Source organism: Sylvia atricapilla, chromosome Z, assembly GCF_009819655.1.
Source record: "Sylvia atricapilla isolate bSylAtr1 chromosome Z, bSylAtr1.pri, whole genome shotgun sequence".
NCBI lineage: Eukaryota > Metazoa > Chordata > Aves > Passeriformes > Sylviidae > Sylvia > Sylvia atricapilla.
In genome coordinates this window covers 50,619,644-50,644,864 of record NC_089174.1, presented here as the reverse complement: position 1 = coordinate 50,644,864, position 25,221 = coordinate 50,619,644, and the positions used below count along the sequence as shown (strand labels likewise).

Genomic DNA, 25,221 nt, shown 5'->3' with positions numbered 1-25,221 from the left:
TAACATTTCAATTTTCATGCTGTGATTGTTTGCTTACAGTTCCATGTGCAAGGCCAGCGTTGGTATCAGAAGAACTTCTTTCATGAAATGACTTTTGAACTTTTCACACACAAGCAAGCTCCTGAAGTTTGTTTAGATTTGCAACCAGGCACCAATTACTCTATTAATATTTCCATGGTAGCCTTGAATTTTTCACTGCTTGTTTCTATGACAACACAAATTACAGGTAGGTCTTGCCATTTATTTTATGTATTTACAAAAGCACCTAGTGAGTGTAAGAGACTCAAGTGAATCTGTTGATCTCAGCGTTGGATTGCCAAAGTATACTTTTCATGCTCAAAATTGTCCATTGTAGAGTTCAGAGGTGGAAGGGGGAGAGAAATTGAGGTGTGGAGTGTTGATGTGTCATTTTGGGACACCCGGGAAAAGATAAATTGGTGGGTTGGACACAAGACTGGTATCTAGGACAGCTGAGTTAAATTCCCCACCCTGTTGGGGCTAAGTCACTTTTTAAGAAAAAGTTCTTTCCATGGTGCAGATAATAGCTCAACTGCACTTTGTATGGGTATTTGTGAAAACAGAAAAAAAAAAAAAACATTGAAGTCTGCAAGAATCTAAAGCAGAGTATGGGAATCTGCAAGTACCTCATACAGATTCTTTTGCCTCTGCTTTGTCAGAGTATAAAACATAAAAGACATTTGAGCAAATAAGCTTCTGAAAAACGAGCCTCAGCTTCACAATTTAGCAAGATATATGTCACTAAAATGCCATGATGAGAAACATCTTATGGGTCTTGTTTAGTTTAGAGCAGTTTTCACCATCCCTGTACAGTCAGACTCTCTGTATTAGATGAAGTGCGGTACAGTGTTCAATGATGGTATCACTCTTCCTGTCAGGGACACAAATTAAAATGGCTAAGAAATATGAAAGCTCTCTGAGCATCTGTAACTCTGTTCTGCCACTAGATGGAATCAATTCTCTTCTGACTGCTTAGGAAGAGCTGGAGCTTTGTGTTTTGAAATTGATAGCATTGCTGTATTTTCAATAGTAAATATGACGGTTTTAAGCTTCATGAAAGGTAAAACATCTCTTGTTTCTTAAAGCTGCTGTTCAAGATATACAATGACCTGTTTGTTTCCATTTTTTAAAATGAAATTACGGTAATGATTTGGTAATTTCATGTCACAAGTTTCCTAACTGTCACTCAAAAGTAGTGCCCATGAATTCATGAGTACATGAGTCTTTGTTAAAAAAAGCTAGTAAGATATCTCAGAACTTTGTTGATAGAGGTAATTTTTGAATTCATACTCAGAGAAAAGGAAAAGCTCTTTACTCTCTCTTCCTGTGGCATTTCCTCACTTCTGCAGGATTGCATCAGGTCACTTACTCAGCAGAGCTCTAGAGAACACTTTGCAGCAGGTGCTGTGTGAAATGGTATTTGTGTCTTGGCAGCTGGCATATTTTCCTCTCTGCAGAGTTAGTGCTTAACAAATGCACATGCATAGCCCCGGGAAAGGTCTTTGCATAAAAATCAGGTCATTTCTATTTTGAAAGAAGATTTTACTAACACGCCTGTTTATACCTGATAGTTATCTTCTTCAATAAGCAATAAAAAGTAGGTGTTGCTCTGTTGTATTAGGAGTCTTTGTCTAAAAGTTGATGTGCAAACATTTCTTATTTTTTTACTTCCATTGAAAAAAACATGTAAGTATGTATTTTTGAAGTTTTTGCAGAAATTGCAGAAAATTGAAAAGCCAGCAATGATCTTGCTGCAAAACTTGTCAAATAATGGAATTTCAAAAAGATTAATTGTGTTGTTATCTCATCTAAGATGAAAAGGATCCAGCTGAAATCATTCTTCTGGTGGCGCTGCGTTGACTTCTGTGTCTTATGCCTTGGAATTGCATTACCTATGCAAGCAATTTAATTTATATAAAACCTATAATTTAAGACTAGGTATATGATTTTCATCTTTGTTTGTCCAGTTAGTTTGTAATTATGTATGTTTTTTCTGTGGCGGATGGAATGATCTCAAGTTATCTGCCAAATTAATTCTGAAAAGCGGCTTTATTAGCTCTGGTGGTTTTCTAGCTATATGATATTGTAAAAATGCAAGTTATGTCTTAAGCACAGAAGTTCTACGGCAACTGAGACTTACAAAAGTGTTTTACTGATTATGTTCTCATGGGTTGTTTAAGGTTTGATACGCCATCCTTTAAGAGGTACATGATCACTTGGTCTCTTTCCACAGAGGTAGGAGGCAAATCCAGAGGTCGTGTCTCCTTGACTTTTACAAACCTTCCACGTTTTGAGAGTTTTGGAAAATCTTAACTGTTTGGGTCTTGAATAGTGTAAAGAGACACATCCCAAACAGTCGGAAGATCGCTGCCTAACAGACCTAATTTCCTGACAAGGATAGTGATTGTGTAAATTTTTCAACTGTTGCAGAATACGATAAGTATGTAAATGCTACGAATAAGTTTGGCGATTTTTTCAAAGAAACAAGATTTAAAAATGAATGTTATGAAAGTTACCTCTATATCCTGAACATCTATATCTACACCCATATTAATCCTGAATGAGGATAGGTTATATCCATATTACTTCTAAAGAAAAAAAACCAAAAACCCACAAGAACATGGACCTAAGCCCCTGTTTTTCTCCCTGGCAAGCAGCATCCTCTAAAAAAATAGTTTGGTAGTGATCACAAAGTTGGTTTTACCTGTCATCTTGCGGATGATAAATACAGTTTAGCAAATGCTTCATGGGTCATTGGAACAGGCATCTTGCACAGTCTTTTATGTTGTCTTAACTTATTTTAAAGAAACTCTCACCACTTGTCTACTGGAAATAAGAAATTGAATCAATTATCAAAAATTATTAAGCAATGATCATAGTGTAGCTGTAAAAAGATTGTAGCAAGACTGTCTTTTTAGCAAGGAATCCTGTGTCCCTTTGTCCTAGAGTGTCTTTATGACGCTTGTAATCTCAGTTGTCTGCTCTGTTTGTGCTGTATGTTGAGTTCTGTGCCTTTAAGACTGGTTCTGAGAGTGAAGCAGAGAAAGAAGAAGTGCCCAGTTTGTTAAATAAACAGGTTTTTTCCACTTTTCTCTGAGGAGGTTCTTTCCCGGACCGGTGGGAGGGAGGGACCGTTTGGGTTTGCTCCCCAGAGGGACCCCATTCAGGGGTTTTATCCCAAATTTGCACTAAGCCAGGACACCCTCTCCAGAGAAAGAAGGGAATGTCTTGTGGTCATACTTGTGATTGATTATACTACTTCCATGTGACTCTGCTCATTTTCCTTTTGAAATATCTTTTATTAAGGCATGCTCAGGGGAGGCATTGTTCTTAATTTCACTACCTGTTTTTACATATGAATTTAAGGTGATTGAACTTTGTAACCATTTTTCAAGTGTTTGAAAAATAGAATAATAAGTAAGGAGCTAGGTCTATTTTACTTTCATTGCTAATGTTCTGATTAAGAGTAATTTTTTCAGTTCAGTTACATTAAAATTCTATTGATATTTAAATCTGTTTTTGAGCTTTGCTTTGAATAGATTCTATATGAAAATTCTGGTGTTTGGGGAGTTAATGAATGCCTCTATGCTTACAAAGTCTGGTCAACTTTTTTTGGTTTAGAGCAGACCACTATGACCACTAAGACATACTAAGACAGAAATGTTTCTGGACACTAGAAATAAATTTTTCTGTCTAAATGTAATTACTGATTACATTTCCTTCTTGAAAAATAATTCATATTAGGTTCGATTATTATTTCTCTTAGCTTTTCCTCCTCTTGGTTTTCTGCTTAGAATCAAGCTGCATTTTGAGTTTGTAGAAGGCATACTATTCACATATGCTGCAATTCCTTAGGTATTTGTATATGTATTTCCCAAGGGATTTGAGTAGGCTTTGCCTTGAGTCTGTGTACCTCAGATAACTGTAGTACTTCCTATGTTTCTCAAGTGCTCTTCTTTTTGATTTAGCTGAGGATTTACCTTCAGGCCATGTACTCTTGTGTGTCTCATTTGTGTTTCATATGAACATGTGAATGAGAAAGTAGACTCACAAACAGAGTCTAAAAATTGACTCAAATAAGAACATATTCCATCACATATTAAGTATAATCTTTTAGAGCCCTGCTCCTTTGTCTTGGTGTGTGGAAAACGTACATCATTACAGATCAGATTGTGATGTCTAATTTGTTCTTCTGCCTATGGATGTACACACACATATAAGAGATAGACTATTCTGATCTGTTGTAGGATGGAAAAGATTTACACTCATTCTCATAAAGGGAGTTCTTTAAGAGAGGAAAACCCAAAATATACTTTCCAGTGAGGAAGTGAAAGACTGTTGGAGGTGTGGTGATCTGACAGCTCTTAGTCTGAGAGCACATCATGTACCTCCAGATAAGATGTCTAGTAAAGTGTGCAGCATCAGAGCACGAGAATCGCCAAGAAAGGAGTTTCTGATTTATGTAATGGGGAAGGAGAAGTGATGAAAACATGAGCATGATTACTCTTTTTAATGGAGGGAGAAATTAGCTGCCAGTCATGTTAATATGATATGCATACACTTTGTATTTTTGTGCAGAGACTATTTAAATGCATGATAATGAATTCATACGAACACCGCTTCTCTATTGTTTTTTTGAACTCCTCCATAGCTGTGAAACCATGAACATTCATATTATTTCTCTTATTCTGTTTACAAAGCAACTGATATCAGTGACACAGTCTATGCTTTACAGCCAGTGCTTTGCAAGAGGAATAAAACTTTGATTTTCATACTGTTTGCTTTGGGTGGATTGCTCACAGAAGAGAAACAAGCAAAAGAAAACATGAGGTCTCCTGTCAGGCCCTCAAGTTGAAAGCACCAAAAGCACCTTGCTGAGTTTTCACTGACCAAATTTTCCTCTTCTCCCATGGCCAGGTACTGTGAAGTGCTTGCATCTTGGTGCATATGAACATATGTTAGTGCCTATGAATATATGCCCGTCTGCCATGTGCCGCACATCCCATTTAAACCGCTCCAGGTCAGCCAAAGGACCACTACACTTGGCCAAGGTCCAGAGGGAAGGGAGAGCTGCAGCGTGCAGAGCACAGGCAGAGGATGTAGGAAGTGGGTGGCACTGTAAGCCTGTGTGCTCGCCCTGATCCAGCACAGTGCTGCACCCCTCTGCTTAGGTAGGCAAGCTCCAGTCATCAGCTTAGGAAGTGGGGGCGAGCAGTGGTGGCGGTTTGCATGTTCCCAGAGCAAAGATCTTTCACTGGGGTTAGGAGGCTGTCATACCAGGGACCCTCTTGTAGAAGCACCAGGCAGGTCCCTAACCCAACACCCTGAGCCAGCAGCACCGAGCTCCCATTCTGCTGCCAGACCCTGAACACCTCCCCCGGGCCTGCAGAACAGCAGACCGAGCATTTGTTCAGCAACACCTCATTTGTTCCTAGGGATCACAAGGGAAAGGTGCCGCAGGAAAACCGGAGCAGATGACAAACCATAGAAATGTTCAGGTAGGGATGAGCAGGAGACAGGGATCACCCTGGCTCACCTACACACATGGCAGCAGGGTCAGACGACCAGAACACCTCCTAGAAACGATCCGTACAGGAAGCACCAAGATGTTGGCAAATTTAATTTTCAAGGTGGAGTTCCTGGCCCAGAGGTGCTCTGCAGCTGGAACCGGGGCCCTTCAGGCCGTGCCTCGGCACAGGCAGCAGCCGATGGGGACGAGCTGGCTCCCTGTGTGTTGTGCGGCTGGGAATTGCACTCGCGGCCTGAGGGCAGGCTGGCAGGTCACTGGCGCGGAGGAGACTGAGGGGTCCCAGCCAAGGCCACGTCTCCCTGCTTTCACCTCTCGTTCCTTGCCTAGGGCCGATTTCCTTCAAAGACACGCCGGCCCCGGAGGGTGTTCTCCCCAGGGAGGGAAGGGCCCGTGCCAGGGCCGGCGCTGGGCTGCAGCAGAGCGGGGCCCGGGGCTCAATCCCGATCTTGCTGAGGAGGAGCTGCCCGGGGTGACGTTCAGCCACACAGCAGGAGAACAAAGGCCGCAGTCAGCAAAGGGAATCACATGAATGGGATTTCCAGAAATGACCAGTTTTTAAAGAAGATCTAAATGATTTCTTCTGTAGATGTGGTCTTTATTTATTTATTCTCCTTCCTTCTCACTCTTTACATAATGTTCCTCTCTAACTGAAAAATCTCGCTCTATATTAGAACAATTATATTTAAATATATACAGTGAAGTTAATTACTCTTCAAACAGTAATATAAACAGTAAACAATGTTTTCCATTGTAATAATATCTCTACCTTATTTTAGTTTTATGTTTATAGCAGTGTGTTTTACTTCCTTCTTTTAAAATTCAGCAAAAGCCTTTTGGACATAAAGCCCTCAAATAAGCATGTGATGTCTGAAAAAGGCTGGAAATAAATCCCCATAGACCGGTGTCTATAGAGCAGATATTTGTTTGTTGTAGTGCTGGAGTTGAGGCGGATATCTCCACCTAATTCACCCACCTTGGTCAAGTGCTGTGGTATATTTTTACAGTAAGTTTTGCTGAGTGTTATTGTATCACTATAACATTATCATATATGTGTGGGATCTAATCTACATAGTATTTTTTTTTGTATTTACATATATTTATGTAGATCTCATGGTCATTAGATAATTCTTTTGCACTGCACCTGCACTTCCCCAATTCAGAGGTCATCAGGGGTCTTTGATGAAGGCTTCCAAGGTCTCCTTTACAGCTGAACTTTTCACCTTTGTCTTTGGAGCATGCGCAGTTATGGTGTTCTTTGGTCCATCTGGTCCTAGCCAGCCTAAATTCTTTATTTTGTGGCTAATTGGCTTTGCATGTGCTGGTTTCTTATCAGTACTATACTTATCTATCTCTGAAGCTATCCACCTGGTGAGTTTTTTCTTCTTTTATGTCTATTCAGCATTAAGCAGCTAGTTAACCATATACTAGTCATTACTTTATATAGAAAGTTATATCAGGTTATATAGGTATAAAAAGTTATGGTTCAGGTTACGTAGGTATCAAAGGCTATGATTCAGGTTATATAAGAACAGAAAGTTATGATTTAGGCTATATTGATATCAGGTTATATAGATGTATCAGTTTAAATTGTTATCTTACAACTCAAGCAATATAAGCACCTTGTAACTTTGGCCTAAGTTATATAGGCATCACATAAAAGAAATCTTATTCTTATTTGCAGGAAATTAAGATCATGCAAATGGTCTTGTTTCACTAAAGGGTTGTTTTATTTAAAACCTGGCCTTAGGAGGAGTCTTTGTTTTGACTTCTTCGAACTGTCAAGTTCGGTGAAGAGCTGCCATGTGATTTTGGACTTTGTTGTTCAATTCCATTACTATTTTTAAAGCTTTGTTATTGCCCTTAGAGTGTAACACCAAGCAGGCTTTAGCTCCAGCATTGAGGTGTGTGATAATTCTCAGTGTTGCTCAGAAGGAAGCACTTCCTGCTTATTTTCTTCCCTGTAGCTTGCCTTCGGGTTCAGAGAGAAAATCACTAGTGGATTCTTATTGAAGAAAATGAGGCATTTTATGAAATGTTCAAGTGTTACTAACATAAGACTGCTATGACAAGGAAGTGCTCAGAGTGGGACAATCTCTGGATATACTTTCATTTCTTGCTATGCTCTTCTCTGTTTTCCTGGTGTTGCTACAGATATGTTGGTCTGTTCTGCTGGTGAGGAGTTAAAAATTAGTTCTTTAAGAAAGGCAAGGTGCTAACAGCACCTGAATAGACTGGAAGATCTTGATTTCTTCACAACTCACCTACAGCAAGTTGTTACTTCTCTGTAGTGTTCTCCTTTTCCCGCCAACTGTTCTGTGTGGTGTTAGGTCAATGTTTTTAACATGCAGTTTTTAAATCTGGTAATAATTATGACATCTCAGCTGACTTCTTTTTTTGACTGTATTTTCAAGTGTTTGATTTCTGGCAAAGTTTTTCTTTTATTAAAAAAAGTCAGAGTGGGCAAATACTGCATGTGGAATAGCTTCTTCAGAGCTTATTTTCTGATAACTAAAACAAAATTACACTACTCCTTTCAATTATATTATTATTATTATTATATCCTTCACATTGCTACACTTTTATTTAAACCAGGTAGATTGTCTTCTGTGTGCTTTATGTTTTTAATAACTGGTATTTTTTACCAGAAACTAAACATAGCAAAAGACTCCATCCTTTCACAGCACTGTGTGTTTCTTCAGATTTTTCTCTCTTTTACCCACTTACTTGTGCTGTCAGTTCTGAATGGCAACTTGTTTTCATGATTTGTGTTTTCCTATCAAATAGAAAAAATCAATTGTTATGACCTTAGTCAGCATCTTCTTGTCATCTGAGTCCACATCTGTTTCCTCTTCTGCTGTATATCTGTAAAAACAATTCAAAACTGTTGCATGCAATGCACATTCTGGTTGGCATTAGAAAAGTAATTCCCAAGTTTTTCTTGGAAATAGAAAAATTCTTAAGAGAAATTAATAATATTGTCTTGTGGTGATCCTGAAAGTCAAAAGAAAGGAAGATAGAAGAAGTATATCAGATAAAACCACCCTGAAAGATAAATTTTCCTGACACTGCCTATTGACAGTGTCTGTGCTAAGGGCCACTGAAATTAAGAGATAATTTCTGTCTCTTAATCAATGTTTGCTTAAGTTTGCAATGTGCAAAGGGCCTAAAGGTTGGCTGTCAAATATTATTTGTTCATTTATTTTCTTCAGATGGAAATTCTGCCTGTACCTCTTACAGTATCTGCAGCTGCAGATGTTTTGAAAAGACCAGGAGCAAAGACCATTTCCTGTTCTTGCAGGCAGCCGTGCAGTACATTTCATTAGCTCAGAAAACTCTCAGGGGTTTCTGCCCTATCTCTGCTAGAGGGAAGCAAGTAGCTGTAGAACAATGGCTTTCAGAGAATCATACAGTACACTGATAAGGGACCCACGTGGATCCTCAAAGTCCAACTCCTGGCCCTGCACAGGACACCCCCAAGAGTCACACTATGTGCCTGTGAGAATAGTGTCCAAATTCTTCTTGAGCTCCATCAGGCTGGTGCTGTGACCACTTTCCTAGGAAGCCTGTTCCAGTGCCCAACCACACTCTGGATGAGTGTGGTTGTCCAGCCTAAACCTCCCTTGGCACAAATCCAGACCATCCTCTGGGATCCTGTCATTTGTCATCACAGAGAAGAGATCAGTGCCTGCCCCTCTGCTTTCCCTGGGGCAAAAGCTGTAGACCACCATATAAATCTTACTCTCGTTTCAATCCTAAACATTCATAGTTGGTTTCTTCACTGGTAGTTTACCCATAGCCTGGTTTTGAAAATAACCTGGTAAAAGGAACTACCAAAGCAACTTATTTGGGTAGGTAAGTTCTCAGGAGGTTCTCTTGAGGATAATTTTTGTCAAGGATGCTTGTATGGCCTGTTAGCTTTAGTTTGGACACACCATGCTAAAGTTGTATCCTCTCACAAGTTTCATCTCTGTTTAAAGCAGACATCATATGAGCTTTCAGATTTCATGTTCATATGTTACAAACCTTAGATTTTGTTTGACTCATATAAGAAGATTTCTCTATCCATCTCTTCCTTGTATCCTTTTGAAATGGTTTCACATGGCTCTGTTGAACTGATGATTGGAACTTCAGGCACCATGAAATGATCACACACGGGCCTTGTGTACCATGGGTGATACTATTCTAGTATTACATAAGCCTGTTTCTTACACCTTTTAGAGCATCCTTTTGGATTTTTTCTTTCTGTTGTCATTTTGGTACCTAACACTCATTCTGAGATGTACTAATATGCCAGACCTACTACTCAAAGAAAATTAGAATATTTAGCAGAAATTCTTGTTAGAAGCCCAGGTGTATCACCTTGTATTTCATGCTGGTGAATTTAACACCAGTTTTGAAAAACAACAGCTGTTAGGGTGGTTCAATTCTCCTTGTGTAAAGTCTCTGTATTTCTAACTTTGAGTAGCAAAATTCATCTGTACATACTGGGATTTTTCAGCATGATTGTTAACAAAGTGCTAGTAGTACTAACCTTTGATAACCTTACTGCACCCCAGTACTTCTCCTTTCAACATGCTGTATACTATAAAGCTCCCTTTTTAACAGTTACTTACCCTCTTGACAATTTTTCTAAAAAGCCTCATTTTCTGCTGCAAAACTAATGATTTTCTATACTTCAAAAGATAGATGCAGCTATTTGTATTCCAGCTCTTTGAAAAATCCATGCATCTCAGCAATATTTTGCCTGATGTAATTTAACTTTGGGAAATCTGCATTCTTTTGTTTCTCTTCATGATACTGATTTTGTTTCTAGCTCTGAAGCCTTGGTTTTCTGTACATAAGCACTGCATTTGTTACTCTTCAGGTATTGTATCAGAAGCCTGATACACTCGTGTTCAAAAAGCCTAGCTGTACCTGTATTTACCTGTGCAAGTTCTTTCAGACCTCTGGGCTAGATTGTGTCTGTGCTTTACACTCTGCCCCCTTGGTTGTGCACACTGAAGCTATTTTCATTTTGCTTCCAGGCTGGTAGTGGTAATTTCCATATCAGTGTGCAGCTGTAATCATTGCCATTGAAATTAGAGGAAGAACTTATTCAGTACTAGCTTTGATGCAAATTCCTACTTGAAATCCAGTTTAAGGGCATAGATATTGTACCTGACTATGAGCAGAATCTAAGGAAGTTGCCTCCTTGAAAGAACTTTTGGCACTACTAAATTCTCCTTTATTCATACCATTGTATTTCTTGCAATGGTCTCTGTGCACAGTTTTGTATTTTTTCTTCTCCTGGACATTTCAATTAGTCTAGTAAATAATACTGCTTCCTCCAACAAAGCTTTAATGGCTGACCTCTGTTGTCAACCACCATTTTTGGGCATCTCTCTTTTTCCTGGCTAGCAGAAGTACAGGGGCTGCCAGACCATTATGATAGTATTTGCTCTGTGTTTTCAATTTATATTGCATGCAGGCTTTAGCTGTTTGGGGTTCAAGGCCCAATTCAGGATGTTTTGGTGGAAAAAGTAGCTAGCAACTGAAAAAGGAACTGAAAGGTAGCTAGGAACTGATGCCTGAAATGTTTCTAAAACCTTTTTGAAACACTGGTGTTTGTTTACTTTTCAGATCCCCCTTTCCCAGAAGTAGAATTTGTTGCAGTTAAAGGTTCTGCACCTTTGCTCAGACTCCGGAAAGCAGAAGATCAAAATGGGCCAATCAGGTTTGTCTTTGTGCTCTTCACTCATTTCAAAGAACATTCTGCAGATTCATGTTACATACAGTTTAGAACTGTTATGGGTGTCAAGATATTTTTTTTAGCAATGGGAAAAAACTCAAGTTGTACCTCTCAGTTTCTCCTCCTTTAGCAGAGTAATATTTAGCTTCAAGCTTTTCACTGTTTTCTGGAACAAAATCCTAGTTTGATTAATTGTGAATTTTCACCACTGGCTTTGTGGTTTGATTTTGTTTTTCGTTTCCCTTTATCCACAGTGAGGTTGTGGTAGATCTTTACTGATCGATCCAAGCACACCTCTACTGATGTGATTTTTCTTTTCCAATGAAGTCAGGCAAACAGTACATTTTCCACCCCCAGAGCCATAGGAAATAGTGAATAATGTCCTCATATATGCATACTCTGAAGTACTGTTTTCCTAGTAGTATATTATTGTCAAAATGCATTTCTAGAGTAAAAGGATTTACCCCTAACTAACTGCTGTTGGTGACATAAGGAAAAGGTAGCTCAATATTACACTTTTCAAGCTCAGTATTACAATTTTCAAGTAGAAAATACTTGAAAGCTAGTAACATCTCATGGAATGGCTGATGTAACAACCCTAATGAATAGCCTTCCTATGGCTGAATACAATAGACTAAATATTGTTTTGAGAGGTATTAGGACAGATTTGATTTTTTTTTAAATGGTACCTGTTCTCTCCTCCTTTCAGTAGAAAATGTCTTGTTTCTATAAACTTAGAAGTAATTTTTAGAGAAAATGATGTATTGTTTCATAGGTGAACTTCAGTGTGAGGAGGAGGAAGAGATAGTCTGAAGTATCTCAGTTTTATGTTCTTCTGAACATAAATAAACATGAAGCAATAACTTGCATGTGATGAGAAGACCCAGCTCTAAGCTGTGCATGCAGTGATTTTGGTTAAAAATTAAGTAGATCACACACAGAGAGAAATATTTTAGTATGAGGAGTATTCATATTGGACATTGTTGATAAAAACAGTTAAGAGGCTACAAACAGAAAAAAACAGTGTGGATTAATGAATATCTGATGCTTATTTCGTTGAAATGAGGGCTAATATTTCCTTTTTTTTTTTGTTTCACTCTAGTCTGTATCAAGTGATTGTGCTTCCCCTGGATTTGCAAAGCACTTTTATTTGTGACTCCTTTGCTGCTACAACTTTCTTTAGTAACACCACTGACATTAAAGGATATGTGGCAGCTGAATTTCAGGCGAAGGATGTTGCTGATAATATGTCAATTGCTCTTGGAGACAGACATTATTATGGGAAGTTTTATAATGCTCCTTTAAAGCTGGGACAAGAGTATTGTGTTTTTTTGAAAATAATAAGTGAGTGGAATAAGGTAATGGATATTTTAAAACCTCTTCTTTACACCTCTTTAATGAAATGTTCCTGGGAGAAAAGATGAAAATTTTAGCTGGATATTAAATTTTTTATATGATGCTTCAAGGATCTCCTAGTAGACAGAATTAGATTGAACCTGAAGCTCTTTAAATATCTCTTATAATTCCTTAACAGTACATGTGTCATTGTGATGTTGAAGCAACTTTGAATGCCCAAAGTCAAACAATGGAAAATTACTGAAAATTGATAGCCATCCCTGCCCTCAATAATTGAAGGTGTCTGTATTGGGCCAAAATTTTCTAAGAGAGATTATTAGTATGAGAATTTGAAAATCACTCCTTAGCAATGATGAGTTCACCCATTTTAATTTTTAATTAAATATTTTATAACAAAATATCCCAGTTCTCCAAATGACATGGAAAAATACATTTTATCACATGTTGTTGCCTTCTAAAAGGCAGTGTGTCCACTCCAGCTCCACTGAGAAAGACTTATGAAAAAAAGTATATTATTATCATTAGTTTTTTATAATTTAAATATTTTAAGTTTTTTAACTAGAAACAAAAAGCTTCTAAAATGTACATATAATCTAGTTTTCCAGTTGTGTCTATCTCAGGAGTCAATACTTTAAAATTTTTTTATAATTTAAGTCTCACCAGGAGAAAGTTTTTCTCATATGGGTCAGGGGCTAACTCTTTGTGTGCAATACAGTTTCTGAATGTCAAATACAAAAAACAAGCTATGGAACCTCTAACAAGGAAATACCTAAACAGCCTCACCTTGATATCAAAATAGAGTTTCTAGGACTTTGTCTATACAGCATAAAGCAAGGAGGCATGCAAAAATTGATCCATGTGTCACTTGTAAATAATTGTCTACAATTTTGAGAGCCTACACCCAAATCTCAGTAAGTTAAAATGTCTCCTGTTAAGAAATATTGAATAACGTCCTAATTTATGAATATTTTGAAGTACTCTTTTTCTCGTAGTGTATTCCTATCAAAATGTATTTCTAGAGTAAAAGGATCTATGTTTTACCTGTAACTGCCTCAGTTCAACGTGAGTGAAATAAAACAAGTGCATTTAATAAGAGGATTCTGGTATCTACTAATCTGTGCAGTACTATTTAACAGTCGTCAGAGAGATTTTTGTAGCAGAGATGAAGTGGTTTCTGATCCTGATACAAGTCTGTTGTTTGTCATAAATTTTTAATTAATTGTGTGAGGGGAAGAGTAGGAAAATGACAATAGAAGGCATTTCATTTCATAAATAATGTTAAGTTATTAAAATTAACATCCAAAATATCCTGGAATGTGGACAATGAGCCGTATTCTATAGAAAAATGTACTCTGTGAAGCAAGATTGTTAGTCAGTCAAACATATACAAGTTTGACCTCTTTAAGTGCTACTAAATATGTCTTTGAGCTTATTTATCCTTGGGTTTTATGCATTGGTTTCACTAGCTCTTTACCCTCAGTATTTTTTAGTACTGGGGTATTTTAACTTCTTTTACTTTTGGGGAGATTTTTGCTGCACAAAACCAAGTAGATTCTTATACATCTTTGCCAGCTGTTTATTAAGCTGCCTCTAACTTACATTATTCTTTCTCTTTCTTATGGATTATTTCCTGATCTTTCACTGCTGACATTTGCAGACATATTTTCCAGGCCACTGATTCGATGGATGGATTAATATTAGTTATTTGTAGAGGTCACTCTTGCTTCCTGCCATTTAAAATGCATCAACTCCTTAGTTACACTTTCCTCTATGGCTTTTGTCAGTTGATGAACACAGTTACATGCATCAGTTACGAATCATTATTGGAATCGCAAATACCAAACTGCTTTGGTTTGCAGCTCTGCTTCTTTGAAATGGAACTTGAACTGCTGGTTCAAAAGTATTGGTTTATCTCCAGTTGTCATGCCCTTTTATTTTGTGCAATTGCTGGTATTAGAAGGCTAAGAATAAATTGGAATTATGAATTGCAGGTTATTGGGTTTTGAGGCTTTCTAAAAATGTGATTATTTAAGTAAGTGCATTTGGATTCAAGAGCTCAGTCTTCTTTTAGAAAAAATTGCTCATCCCTCAATTCTTAATACCTGTGAAATCAGTATTTCTTGTTATCACATTTCCATTTGAATATAGACAAAATAGAAATTGATGTAATAGGCTCCTAACTAATGTTCTCATTATTCCCTTTTATATTCTGATATCCTTAAGGGTCTCTTCTGTCTCTTTTCATACTAAAAATGGTACAATTTGTATCATCATGCTGCAAAATCATGGCTTGGTCTTGATTTTTATTAACATTAGTACTGAATATCCCTAATAATATTATCATGTACATTTTTCCATTTTTCAGATTTGGAGATCTTGAAAAGGGTGTCTGCTGTGTGATTTTTACTTTCAGTTTATTTTTTGTTTCTCTGAGATTCATGGGACCTCTGTAACTTCCCTCATAGGCAGGAGATGTCTGATTTTCTGCACACTAGAGTGTGTCATGAAGGTAGCTATTTCAAAATGATGGCACTCACACCAGTGCCCCAGAATCTGACATTTGATTTGATTTCTAAACCCACCCCTTTTCCTTTATCTTCCATCTTCTAAGATTTTCCTTGTCAGTCTTTTGTCTTTTTAATTAACCAGAAAATTCCTTATAAATAATGAGTTTAAGAATCATTGAGACTCCAAATTCAGCATGCAGACACACAGAAATGAGATTAATCACACAAATGTGCCTTCATCCTTTAATCTAAATGCTTCAAAACATAGCCTTCTTTCTCAAAGGTACTTTTATTCAGAGCAACATAATACACATTTTGCTACAATATGATAAATGCATGTATTGTGTATGTATTATGTTAAAGTCTGTGAAAGTCATTTAACAGGAAGCTCGACAAAAATACACTTCACACTAATTGCAGAATAGAGAATAGAAACTAGAATAGAACTTTTTGTGTATTTATGACTATGAAGAGCCAGGGGGAAATGCTCTACAGAGACTGTAAAAGAACATCAAACTTGTTTAACAAGTCTGCAAAAGCAGACCCATGATAAATGGATCTTTAACTGTAAGTATTTTATAAAGTTATTAAGATTGACAAGCCTGTTGTCATAACTGAAGAAAATGGCTACATCTAGTATTTGTAAAACATGCCATCATATACTCTGTTTTAACATACATGTTCTGCATGGAAGAGAGCTAACATAGCATATTCTGCTTTATCTTAGCATTTCATAAATTCTGAATTCTTATCAAAGCAATGTCAATGATCTTTCCATGGACAGAGGGTTGTAAAAAGAAAGGAAGAATAATGAACTAAAAACTAGAGCCAGCCTTTTGCTGAAGCTCTATGTCTAACCTTGTTTTTGTAATTTATAATCTTTTAAGACAATATAGAGGCTGCTACCAGGGGAATAACAAACTCTATTCCCAATAGTAATTTTTGTTTATGGATGATCTTTCAGAGGTTGTTAGTAACAATAAATTTTTCTCATGAGAAACAGTGATTTTTATGTTTTCTTTTTAGGTAAGAACACAGTCCTGTGTTATTTGGGCACAAATTAAAAGTAAGTCAGTTTTTCCTTTAATAAAAAAGTCCAAGTTGTCATGACTTTGCTTGGCAACAAAACTAGTAATTGCTGTGGTTGTTTCTTCTTTTGCTATCCACGTTCTGTTGACTTCAAGGATTGAAAAGATTAGAGACAGAAAATTTTCCTTGCTCTTCACTATTCCATTCCAGTGGATTCAGCAATCCATTCTAAAGTGGACTCTCTTGGTTTTCCCTGGTTTTCAATGTTGCTATTTCTGTGTATCACATCCAAATCTTTACAGCAATTTTTGTGCAAAAAAGAATTTGAAAACCAGAAAATGTGGCAATTTTGGAAGCCTATTTAAAAATAGTTCTATATTAGCTTAAAGATATAAAAAACCAAAGAACAACAATAACCAAACAAAAACAAAAACACAAAAACACACACAAAAAAAACCCCAAACAAACAAACCCAAACAAACAAACAAAAAACCCGAAAACTCCAAACAAAAACAAGCAAACAAACAAACAAACTCCAAAAATACAAAAACCCCAACAACAACCATAACCAGCAACACAATATCCCCACAATATGTTTTAGCTTTTAGAGGCCATATTTTTTTATTTTAGAATGTTCATATGGCCTGCTGAGAATTGCATCTTTTTACAGTCTTAAGAAAACAAGAAATACTGTGCAAAATTGAAAAATATGGCTATTTTGTATACTGATAAGTACAGTTTCTTAAATATATAAGCAGCATAACTTAAAACCTGGTAAATTTCTCAGCAGGGTTTTATTTTGATTTATTTTTTGACTTTAAAATGTTTCCTGTTAGTGAGTATACCTCACTCACTGGAATCCACTAGAGATCATGTTTCCCTCCTTTCCACCATAGTTGAAACTACTCTTCACCAACCTCATGTTTCAGCAAAAAGCAAACATTTGCCTCCCCTGACAAAGAAAGCAGCACCACTGGAGTCTCCTGTGAGCCCTGAAATCTGCTTTTGAGTTGAAAGTCTCCCAAATTTGAGTTAGGAAAGGCGGTAACACTGGAAAGTGAGACAGTACTTGGGAATGATGTTAAATCGTATGGTGCATGGAGTGCTTGAGGTGCACCTGCTCCTTATATGATTATCAGTGTAACTGATCTTCTGGTGACAACTCTGTTTCTTTCTAGGTTTTCTTTAGTTACTCTTTTTAAATTACACTTATGACCTAGTTCATTTACTACCACACTTAGAAGATAATGTAGGTGACTCTTTCTTGTAGAGACTCTGCTAAGATCAAGGATTCCTTAGGTTTGATGGTTCCATTGCTAGGACTGTTTACGCAATAGCTATAGAGTAACTCTGGAAAGACAGAAAACTGTCCTTTTCTGAATTTGTCTTTTATCAACATGTAGTACATCATCAAAGGGTGTTTTACAATTAGGTGGATTTTGGGTTTAGGGCTAAAAGAATGGACATAGGACGCTGAGAGTAGGACAGGTGAAGCCTTTGGCTTTTTGTTGTAAGTCCGTTTGCCTTTAAATCAAATGGACGTGTAGTCAAAGTGTCCTTTGACCTAAAGTACTTCTGCAGCTGGAGAGGCTGAGAGTATTTTTGGCTTGCTGAATCCTTTGAGAAATATTTCTTAATTCAACTGGTGGTGAAGGCAAATCTGTAAACTTAAGTCTAAACCAAATGACCCTGTATCAGGTGCTATCTAGCTAGATACTGTGTGATAGATCATTGTCATTAAAAAAGGTAGTAAATTTATTTCTTCTGCTACAAATTAATAAAATGAAGTTTTAAGGGGCTTGATGGTATACACTCTACAATACAGAGAGAAGACAATTCTGCAATTTTTATGGAGGGCTGACATTTTTTCTAGAGATGTGTAATTTGCTGATGGAAACTGGTGTTATAGTGTTATAAGGACAGGTATATCTTTTACCAAAAATGAAAATAGCAATAATAATTTTGAAGTACTCTAATTAATCTTTTTTCCTCAACTGGATGGTAACTACTAGATAATCAGCTCCATTACTCTTGTTAACTGAGCCATAAGTACAGAATCTGGATTTTTTTACTATACTTCAGCTATGAGCAGCCTGAAGCTTCAGTATTTGGTTGGTTTGTTTGAACTGTTTGATTCTTTCTTTCAGATTTATCACCCTCTCTGCAATACATGACTGCTGTTGGATTAGGGTCAGTGGCTGCTGTCTGCCTTGTATTGTTCCTGTCATTCTCTGTGGCACGGTATGTGGTGTTGCTGCCTCCAGTTTTGCAGTCCTCTTTCACGTGTTTTTCTTTTCAGATTTTCTTGCCATTGTGTTTGGCTTAGGCATCTTGGGTGGTTAGAAACTGTAATCAAGGGTGCTTTCAGTGGCCACTAATGTTGTCCATTGCTTGGACTGATGTCCTCTGTATCTTTGCAATTACTGGCAAAGCATCTGAAATGTATAGGGCTTATCGTAATAAACGGAAGATTTAAGACAGTGAGTAGAATCAGGACTTTAGTGCAGAAGGGTTCTGATTTAATGGGAAGTAAATACATGAAGTTTATATGCTGCCAAAATGTTGATGCACTTTGCTTATGTACAGAGCTGGCTCTTTTTCTTCCCAACTTTATTCAAAATGCCTGAAAAGAATTGTTTTTCAGTAATGGTTGAACTTTACCTAAAGGCTATGATAAAAACATGTTTAACATTTTAAAGAGATTTATTAATTTATGTTTCATGATCCTTCAAGCAGCCTCAGTAACTTCATAACTGTGTTCCTTTCAAAGCTAAAACAAATATGCAAGTTATGTAATTGTAAATGCCTACATACATGTAAAACCTCTTCCCCAAAAACTATGTCTTTGTTGTTATTTCAATAAGCATATCTGAAAGAATAGTCTTCTGATATATTTCCCTTGAAAGGCCAGGAGCCTCCAGCTTGGGGGCTGTGTTGATTGATTAAGCTGCTTGTTTTGCGTTCTGAAACACAAGGAACTAGTCATATATAGGGCTGAAGAAAGTAGGTTTATTTGGATTGTTTGTGGTTGTCTAAATTTCAAATCAGTTTTTGCAATCAAAATTCTGGATTAAAAGTTCCATGGTCTCCCTTTTTTCTTTAAGTAATTAAATTAACAGATCTCAGGCTTCCCTTGGCAGTAGCATGCAGTGGTAAACTTGAGCTTGGAGTCTTGATTATTTCTGGGGATTTTGAAAATGTTGTCAGAGTCAGCTTTGATATTTGAGGAAGAAGGGGCTTTTACTGTCTTGATTTCTAAAGTAACTGACTCCTGACAGAAGGCTTATTGCAGGAGTCATAGGCTGTCATAGTGTGAGAGGCTTCTCGGTTATTTCAGTTTCTCTGGCAAAAATGTGGCAGAGGGATATTAGTACTTTTCAAAACTATGCCAAATCAATTAGTTCATAGTGATAGGAGAGGGATTTGAGGTATGAAACAATACTGGGAGAATCATGTATGAGTATGAGCCACTTGTGAGAGAGTGCAGAGAAGACAAACCCTGAACTTCTAGTTCAGCCTTTTTTTGAAAGGTGTGAGAGAAGATTAAATCCTTAGGGGGCTGATTACATTGAATATATATGACAGAGGTGTATTGTACTGGGCAAGGACTTAATTAGTCAACAAGTATATTTTAGGTCCTTGATCCCATTTACAGAGAAATTCTTGAATCCATTCTCCTGTTCTGTGGAATATCAGACAGAATCCTTGACAGAAATTAAAACTGCCCCATCCCAGCAGTAGGCAGAGAAGGGAAATCCCAGATATCAGTTGTGATAAGACCCTTCACAATGTTCTCAAAAAAGTATCTGTAGTATTTTAAATAACAAATGTGCTTTTAATTACAATTAACCATGAGTTCAATACATTTCTGAGTAAGAATGTGATTTGATAAAACCCATGTGAAATAGTCTTCTGCCCTTTCCAATTGTAAAACCATGGTCCTGTTTTAGACACTGTACTCCAAGACAGATGTGGCCTACCACATCTGAGAGACACCTATGATCTATTTAATCAATCTGCAAACAGGGCATTCTAGTGGCAGGTTGCTTAGTTTGCAGAGAAGATACTGCCAAGAGGCATGATATGCAAATATACAAAATGCCACTATATAAGATCAACTTCCTCCTGTTGGTAGTGCCAGTGGTACATGTACCTTCCATGGGCAGTACGCCCATGTGCTTCTGAATTGTAGGAGAGGGAGGCATGGGAGCAGATTGCTGTGAATGCAGCTTCTGGGTGGTCTGCAAGAGGAGGTTAAACAAACTTGTCAGTAATGACATAGCTATGGCTGATCTTGCCATGGTGTCAGCTGAATGGTCTTGGATTATTTCTTAGGGTCCCTGTAAGCTTCTGTCACAAAGAGCCACTGTATTCAAGTGCTCACCAGCTTGCCACATGTCTGCTGTCTCAGGAATTATGTTTCCACAATGGGTCAGGGTGTGAATTCCTGCTAGTGTTGCTGATAGCAGTTCCAACTGTCCCGCAATGAGTAATACTCTGGCACTGGATTCACAAAGTGAAGTCTGAGTCCTGATGCCCTTAGATTTTATATTTTTTGCTTTAAAATATGCATTAGCACATAGTTGTTGTTATTCATACACCTTGCTCCATTCTTCTTAGTTCTTTGCTTTCTTTTGTATGTGATGCCCATTCATGTGCATAAGGACAGTGGAAGAACTCCAGAATTCTGAAGATCAACATTGGGCATCAGTATTGTTGTTGCCAAAGTTAACACTGGTCAAGTAATCATCATCTGGTAACCTATGGGAATGCTTCCTATCCATCTCACACTTGCTGTAACGATCAGGATTTGTACCAGTACTGTGTGTCTCCAAAAAACTTCAGAAGCACTGACATGTATCTGATCAATATGATTAGATACATGTCAGTCCATGCTTGAGTCTTGAATCGTGTGTAAGATTTTTTTTTGTAACTGGAATTTTTTCTCTCTCCAGCTCTTGTCTCCACAGATCAGTGCATCCCCCACCTGCTGCTGTAGCCTGTGAGGCTGTACATTTATCTACTACAGTAGATGTGGCATCAGCAGGGATCGCATCATTATTCCTAGAGACTGAAAGTGTCTCTCTTCTCTGATGTTTTATTCCCTGAAGTCAGCACAGAAAAAAACATGTTCTTCTTTCAAAGCCAACATGTGTCAGGTATCTGCATGTCACAGACATACTACAGCATGGGAGTTGAAATGTGTCTTCTGTCACTGCAAGTGAGATGTTTATTGTCTTGCCTTATTCCAGGTGGTGTGGTGTGTAAAGGAGAACCTTCCCTCACAAGCAGGTTATCATGCATCACATGTGATCTCTTGGTCACAGGCTTTCGGCTATTCCAGCTGCATGAGTGGAATCATGCACTACATCAGTGCCTGATAATGAGTGCTTGTATTGTACTTGATTATATGAATAATCCCCTGATCCAATTGGAACTGTTTGAGGATTAACTGCTCCTTTAGATACCTTTGCACACATAAACTGGCCCATTATGCACAAAAATACAGACCTACACTTATGTGAGATAAAGTGCCTATTGTATTTCCAATTATAAAGGTAAACACTTCTGTCAGTCTGGTGATACAAGTAATGATATGTCAGTAGCATGTACATTTGTTAGCCACGAAGTTGCCGCATTCAAGTACTGTCAGCAACTGATGTGTTCCAGAGATATTGCAATCATTGCTCATAGCAATTAGCAGTAATTACAAATAATATACCAATCTATTAAACTGCAGTTTGCTCAAAAGCTGCTTGCTTTCATGGCTTATGAAGCTAATTTAGGGAAGGACCTTCCTGTGTTTATTGCAATTTTTTTAATCTCTGTTTACAGCTGAGTAAAGACATTAAATCATTGTCTGGTTAATTGGCTGGTGTGTAACATCTGGTTAGAGTCACTTCACAAAGTACAATTAACCAATTTTCTATGGCATACTCCCAGTTAATACATTTTTTTCTTCTTTAAGAAAGAATCAAGTGGCTTTGATTATTTCCACTCCTCTTCAGAACTTGCTTTGCTATATGTTAGCAAAAAAAATCTGTTACCTGGTGAAATAAAAAAGCAGGAATTTTGGTTTTCACTTAATTTTGTGATTTTTTTTTTAAGTTATGTTTTGTGTTTTACCACTTTAAGTATATGCTACATATTTTGGGAATTTTTAAGTTTCTGAATTGCTATGTTTCTGATGCCTACTGCTCTTTTAATTTTAGATATTCTCTCTCTCTATGATGTGTCATTAGGGTCTTTTTGGTTTTAAAGTGCAACAGCAGATTTTGTAGTTAAAAACAAAGAGAAATTACAGCCAAAAAGGGTTTTCAATTGCTGCATCCAGCTGAGAGTGCTTTTTCCAGGTCTGGGCAGATACCATCCCTGTATGCATTTACAGCATTTACAGAGCTGTCCTTCATGTTAATAGTTAATAGTTAATAGTTAAGTAAGAACACCTTTGTCTACATTGGGGTTAAAAGTAGATAGCATTTTCTGTTGCTAATTGAGAAAGAATAACTAAACTGTTCAAACTGGGAAACTATGCCTTAATTTTTCAGTTTCCCATGTGGAATTCATGCTCACACATTCCATGCCTAATTCCCTTTCTCAGTGGAAGGTTTGGTGTAGCAGTATGAACTGTACCACTTTCATTCCCATTCATTCTCCCACTGCTCTGGTCATGTGAGAGAGTTCATGAGCAGCTGTTCCTGTGTAAAGGAGAGCTGGTGAGGGTGGAAATTATTTAGAGAGACAGATGAGCCATCCTCTGTGAAAAGACTGAACTTCTTTTTACACTTTACTGAGACCACCAGTGTTTCAGTATGCTACACTTAATCAGAACCATAAAGTCCATCTTGTCAGTGGGTATAACTGGAAAACTGGAGGTCTTTGTGTAACCTTCAGCAAGTTATTTCTTTTCTATATGCCTCTTATTAACCTATGCTGCTTTTTCATAATGTAAAGTTTTCAGAGCAAGGGTTTTATCTTACAAAACATCCATACTTCTGCTGGTAGTTATATAATGCATTTAATGACTGATTTGGACATTTCCACACAGTGTAGTTTCTTAATACCCAGGAATGGATTGATAAGAGAGAAGAGATGAGGCAAGACTCTCTGCCATCTTCAGTTTTCCACAATAGCTGTAGTTCTGCAAGTTTCCCTCATTCCCTCTGCCTCCCTTGTCACTCTTGAAAGATGTCCTTCTGGCTGTGAGCATATCTTCATATGTGTTTATCTTTTTACTCATTACTTCATGTACTTATCTTTCTTTCACCTATATCTGTTTCAGTTAAACGTAGAAAGAATAGGGGACTATTTAACCTTGCCATCCTCAGATAGATGTGCAAATGTTAAGGGTTTTTTGTTAGACCCTTGCTCTATTACTGCCAAGTTTTGGCTGAACTAATTGCAATGTTATAAACACACTCTCATGTTTCCAGAAATTCTAGTGACATTTCTAGCAATCCTTCACTGCTGTACCTTCAGTTAAGACTGAAATTTGGTTTTTTTCTTCCAATTTTTTCTCTGTTTCCTTGGACAGGTGTTCTACTCCCAGGCCAAGTAAGGTTAAACAAACTGAATCTACTCTGCTTTTACTGCTGCTCTGTACCATTTCATGGTGCTATATTGAAATGTGCTATATTGAGAAACTTATTGATCCATACTAATGAAATTCATTAGATCCATGCTAATGTCTGCCCTATATGAGAAGTGGTTTAATCCTCTTTATAGGAAATGGGAAATTGTTAGTCCTGAATGAACAATTCTTGTAAGCTTAAGTGAAACTATTTTTTCTATTTTATTCTATAATTGTGAAGTAACACAGGATGCTGTAAAAATCCAGCATTTGTGCAAGTAATTGTGATGGTATGTCAAATGAAAAAGGTTTTATTGTAAAATACACTTTCTGCTCCATGTCCTTTAAACATGGGTGAAATTTCTTTGTTTCAGGCACAATAAAGACAGAAGCCAGCCAAGCTTGCTTGTTTCAGTATTTATATTGTCAATCAGTTGTAAAAACAGGGCCAGATAAGTGATCTGGTGTTATGGTTTTAAGCCCACAAGTCCATGGAAATTAAACACCTCACAGCCACTCCCTCCCTCCCTCCTCCCTGCAATCCAGTGAAGTGGGAAGGAAAATCAAAGTAAAACTTGCATGTTCCGCTAAGAACAATTTAATAATTGAAAATAAAGTAAAATACAATAATGGTGAAAATAGTAATAATAAAAAATAATAGAGAAATAATAATAGTGAAAAGAGAGAAGAAAAAAAAAACTAAGAGGTGCACAATGCAATTGTTCACTGCCCATCTGACAGATGCCAGACCTCCTTCCTGAACCCAGATTGGCCAAGATTCTGGGTGACTCCCTCAGTTAATGTACTAGGCAATACATTCTGTGGTGCGGAATATCCCTTTGACAAAGTCAGGTCACCTGTCCTGGCTAAGCTCCCTCCCAGTTTGTTGAGTTTTTTGCATACCGCCTCATGGGCAGAGCATGAGACAAGGGGAAAAAAAAGAGTCCTTGATTAAGTATAAACACTATTTAACAAAAACTCAAAACATCACTGTGTTACCAACACTGTTCTCATTCTAAATCCAAAACACAGCACTGTAGCAGCTACTGAGAAAAAATAAATTCTACCCCAGGTGTAACCAGGATGGCCAGCATGCTCCTTGTGTTTGTGTATGTTCTCAGATTTAACTATTCTCAATCACCACTCCTGCTTCTAAGATCTTGCACTATTTTGTGAGGCCATTTCGTATTCAGTATGGTTCAGCCAGAATCCAGCATGGGCTCACAGGTCTCTAACTCAGATGAGAGGATTCCTGTTCCTAATGACTGTTCTGAAAGTCTGCAAAAAAATCTAACTGTTGCAATCCTTTCAAGGAAGGAAATAGTCTCCTTGAATCATATACTGAGTAAGATTCTGTGAAATTAGTTGGTGATCTCATTGCTGAGCTCTAATGTAAGGGAATAAGTGTCAGTGTTGCAGAAGTACGGCAGTTCCTAGGAGCAGAAGAATGACTCTTTGCACTGCACAGGCACTGTCCTTTCAT

At 37.4% G+C, this 25,221-nt stretch overlaps 1 protein-coding gene across 7 annotated transcripts in view; it reads left to right on the top strand.

Moving 5' to 3' along the window:
• Positions 1-24,138, top strand: part of SUSD1 (sushi domain containing 1) — a 43,446-nt gene extending 19,308 nt beyond the window's left edge. For 5 of the 7 annotated variants that reach the window (XM_066338693.1, XM_066338694.1, XM_066338692.1 and 2 more), the window contains 6 exons: positions 40-226; positions 11,168-11,261; positions 12,379-12,634; positions 16,166-16,205; positions 18,316-18,409; positions 21,124-24,138. In XM_066338693.1, the coding sequence (XP_066194790.1) occupies positions 40-226; positions 11,168-11,261; positions 12,379-12,634; positions 16,166-16,205; positions 18,316-18,409; positions 21,124-21,262 (810 nt within the window). In that variant the 3' untranslated portion in view covers positions 21,263-24,138. The remainder of the gene's footprint in view (positions 1-39; positions 227-11,167; positions 11,262-12,378; positions 12,635-16,165; positions 16,206-18,315; positions 18,410-21,123) is intronic. The other 2 variants (XR_010745709.1, XM_066338696.1) reach the window with 2 other exon arrangements.
• The last annotated feature ends 1,083 nt before the right edge of the window (positions 24,139-25,221 follow it).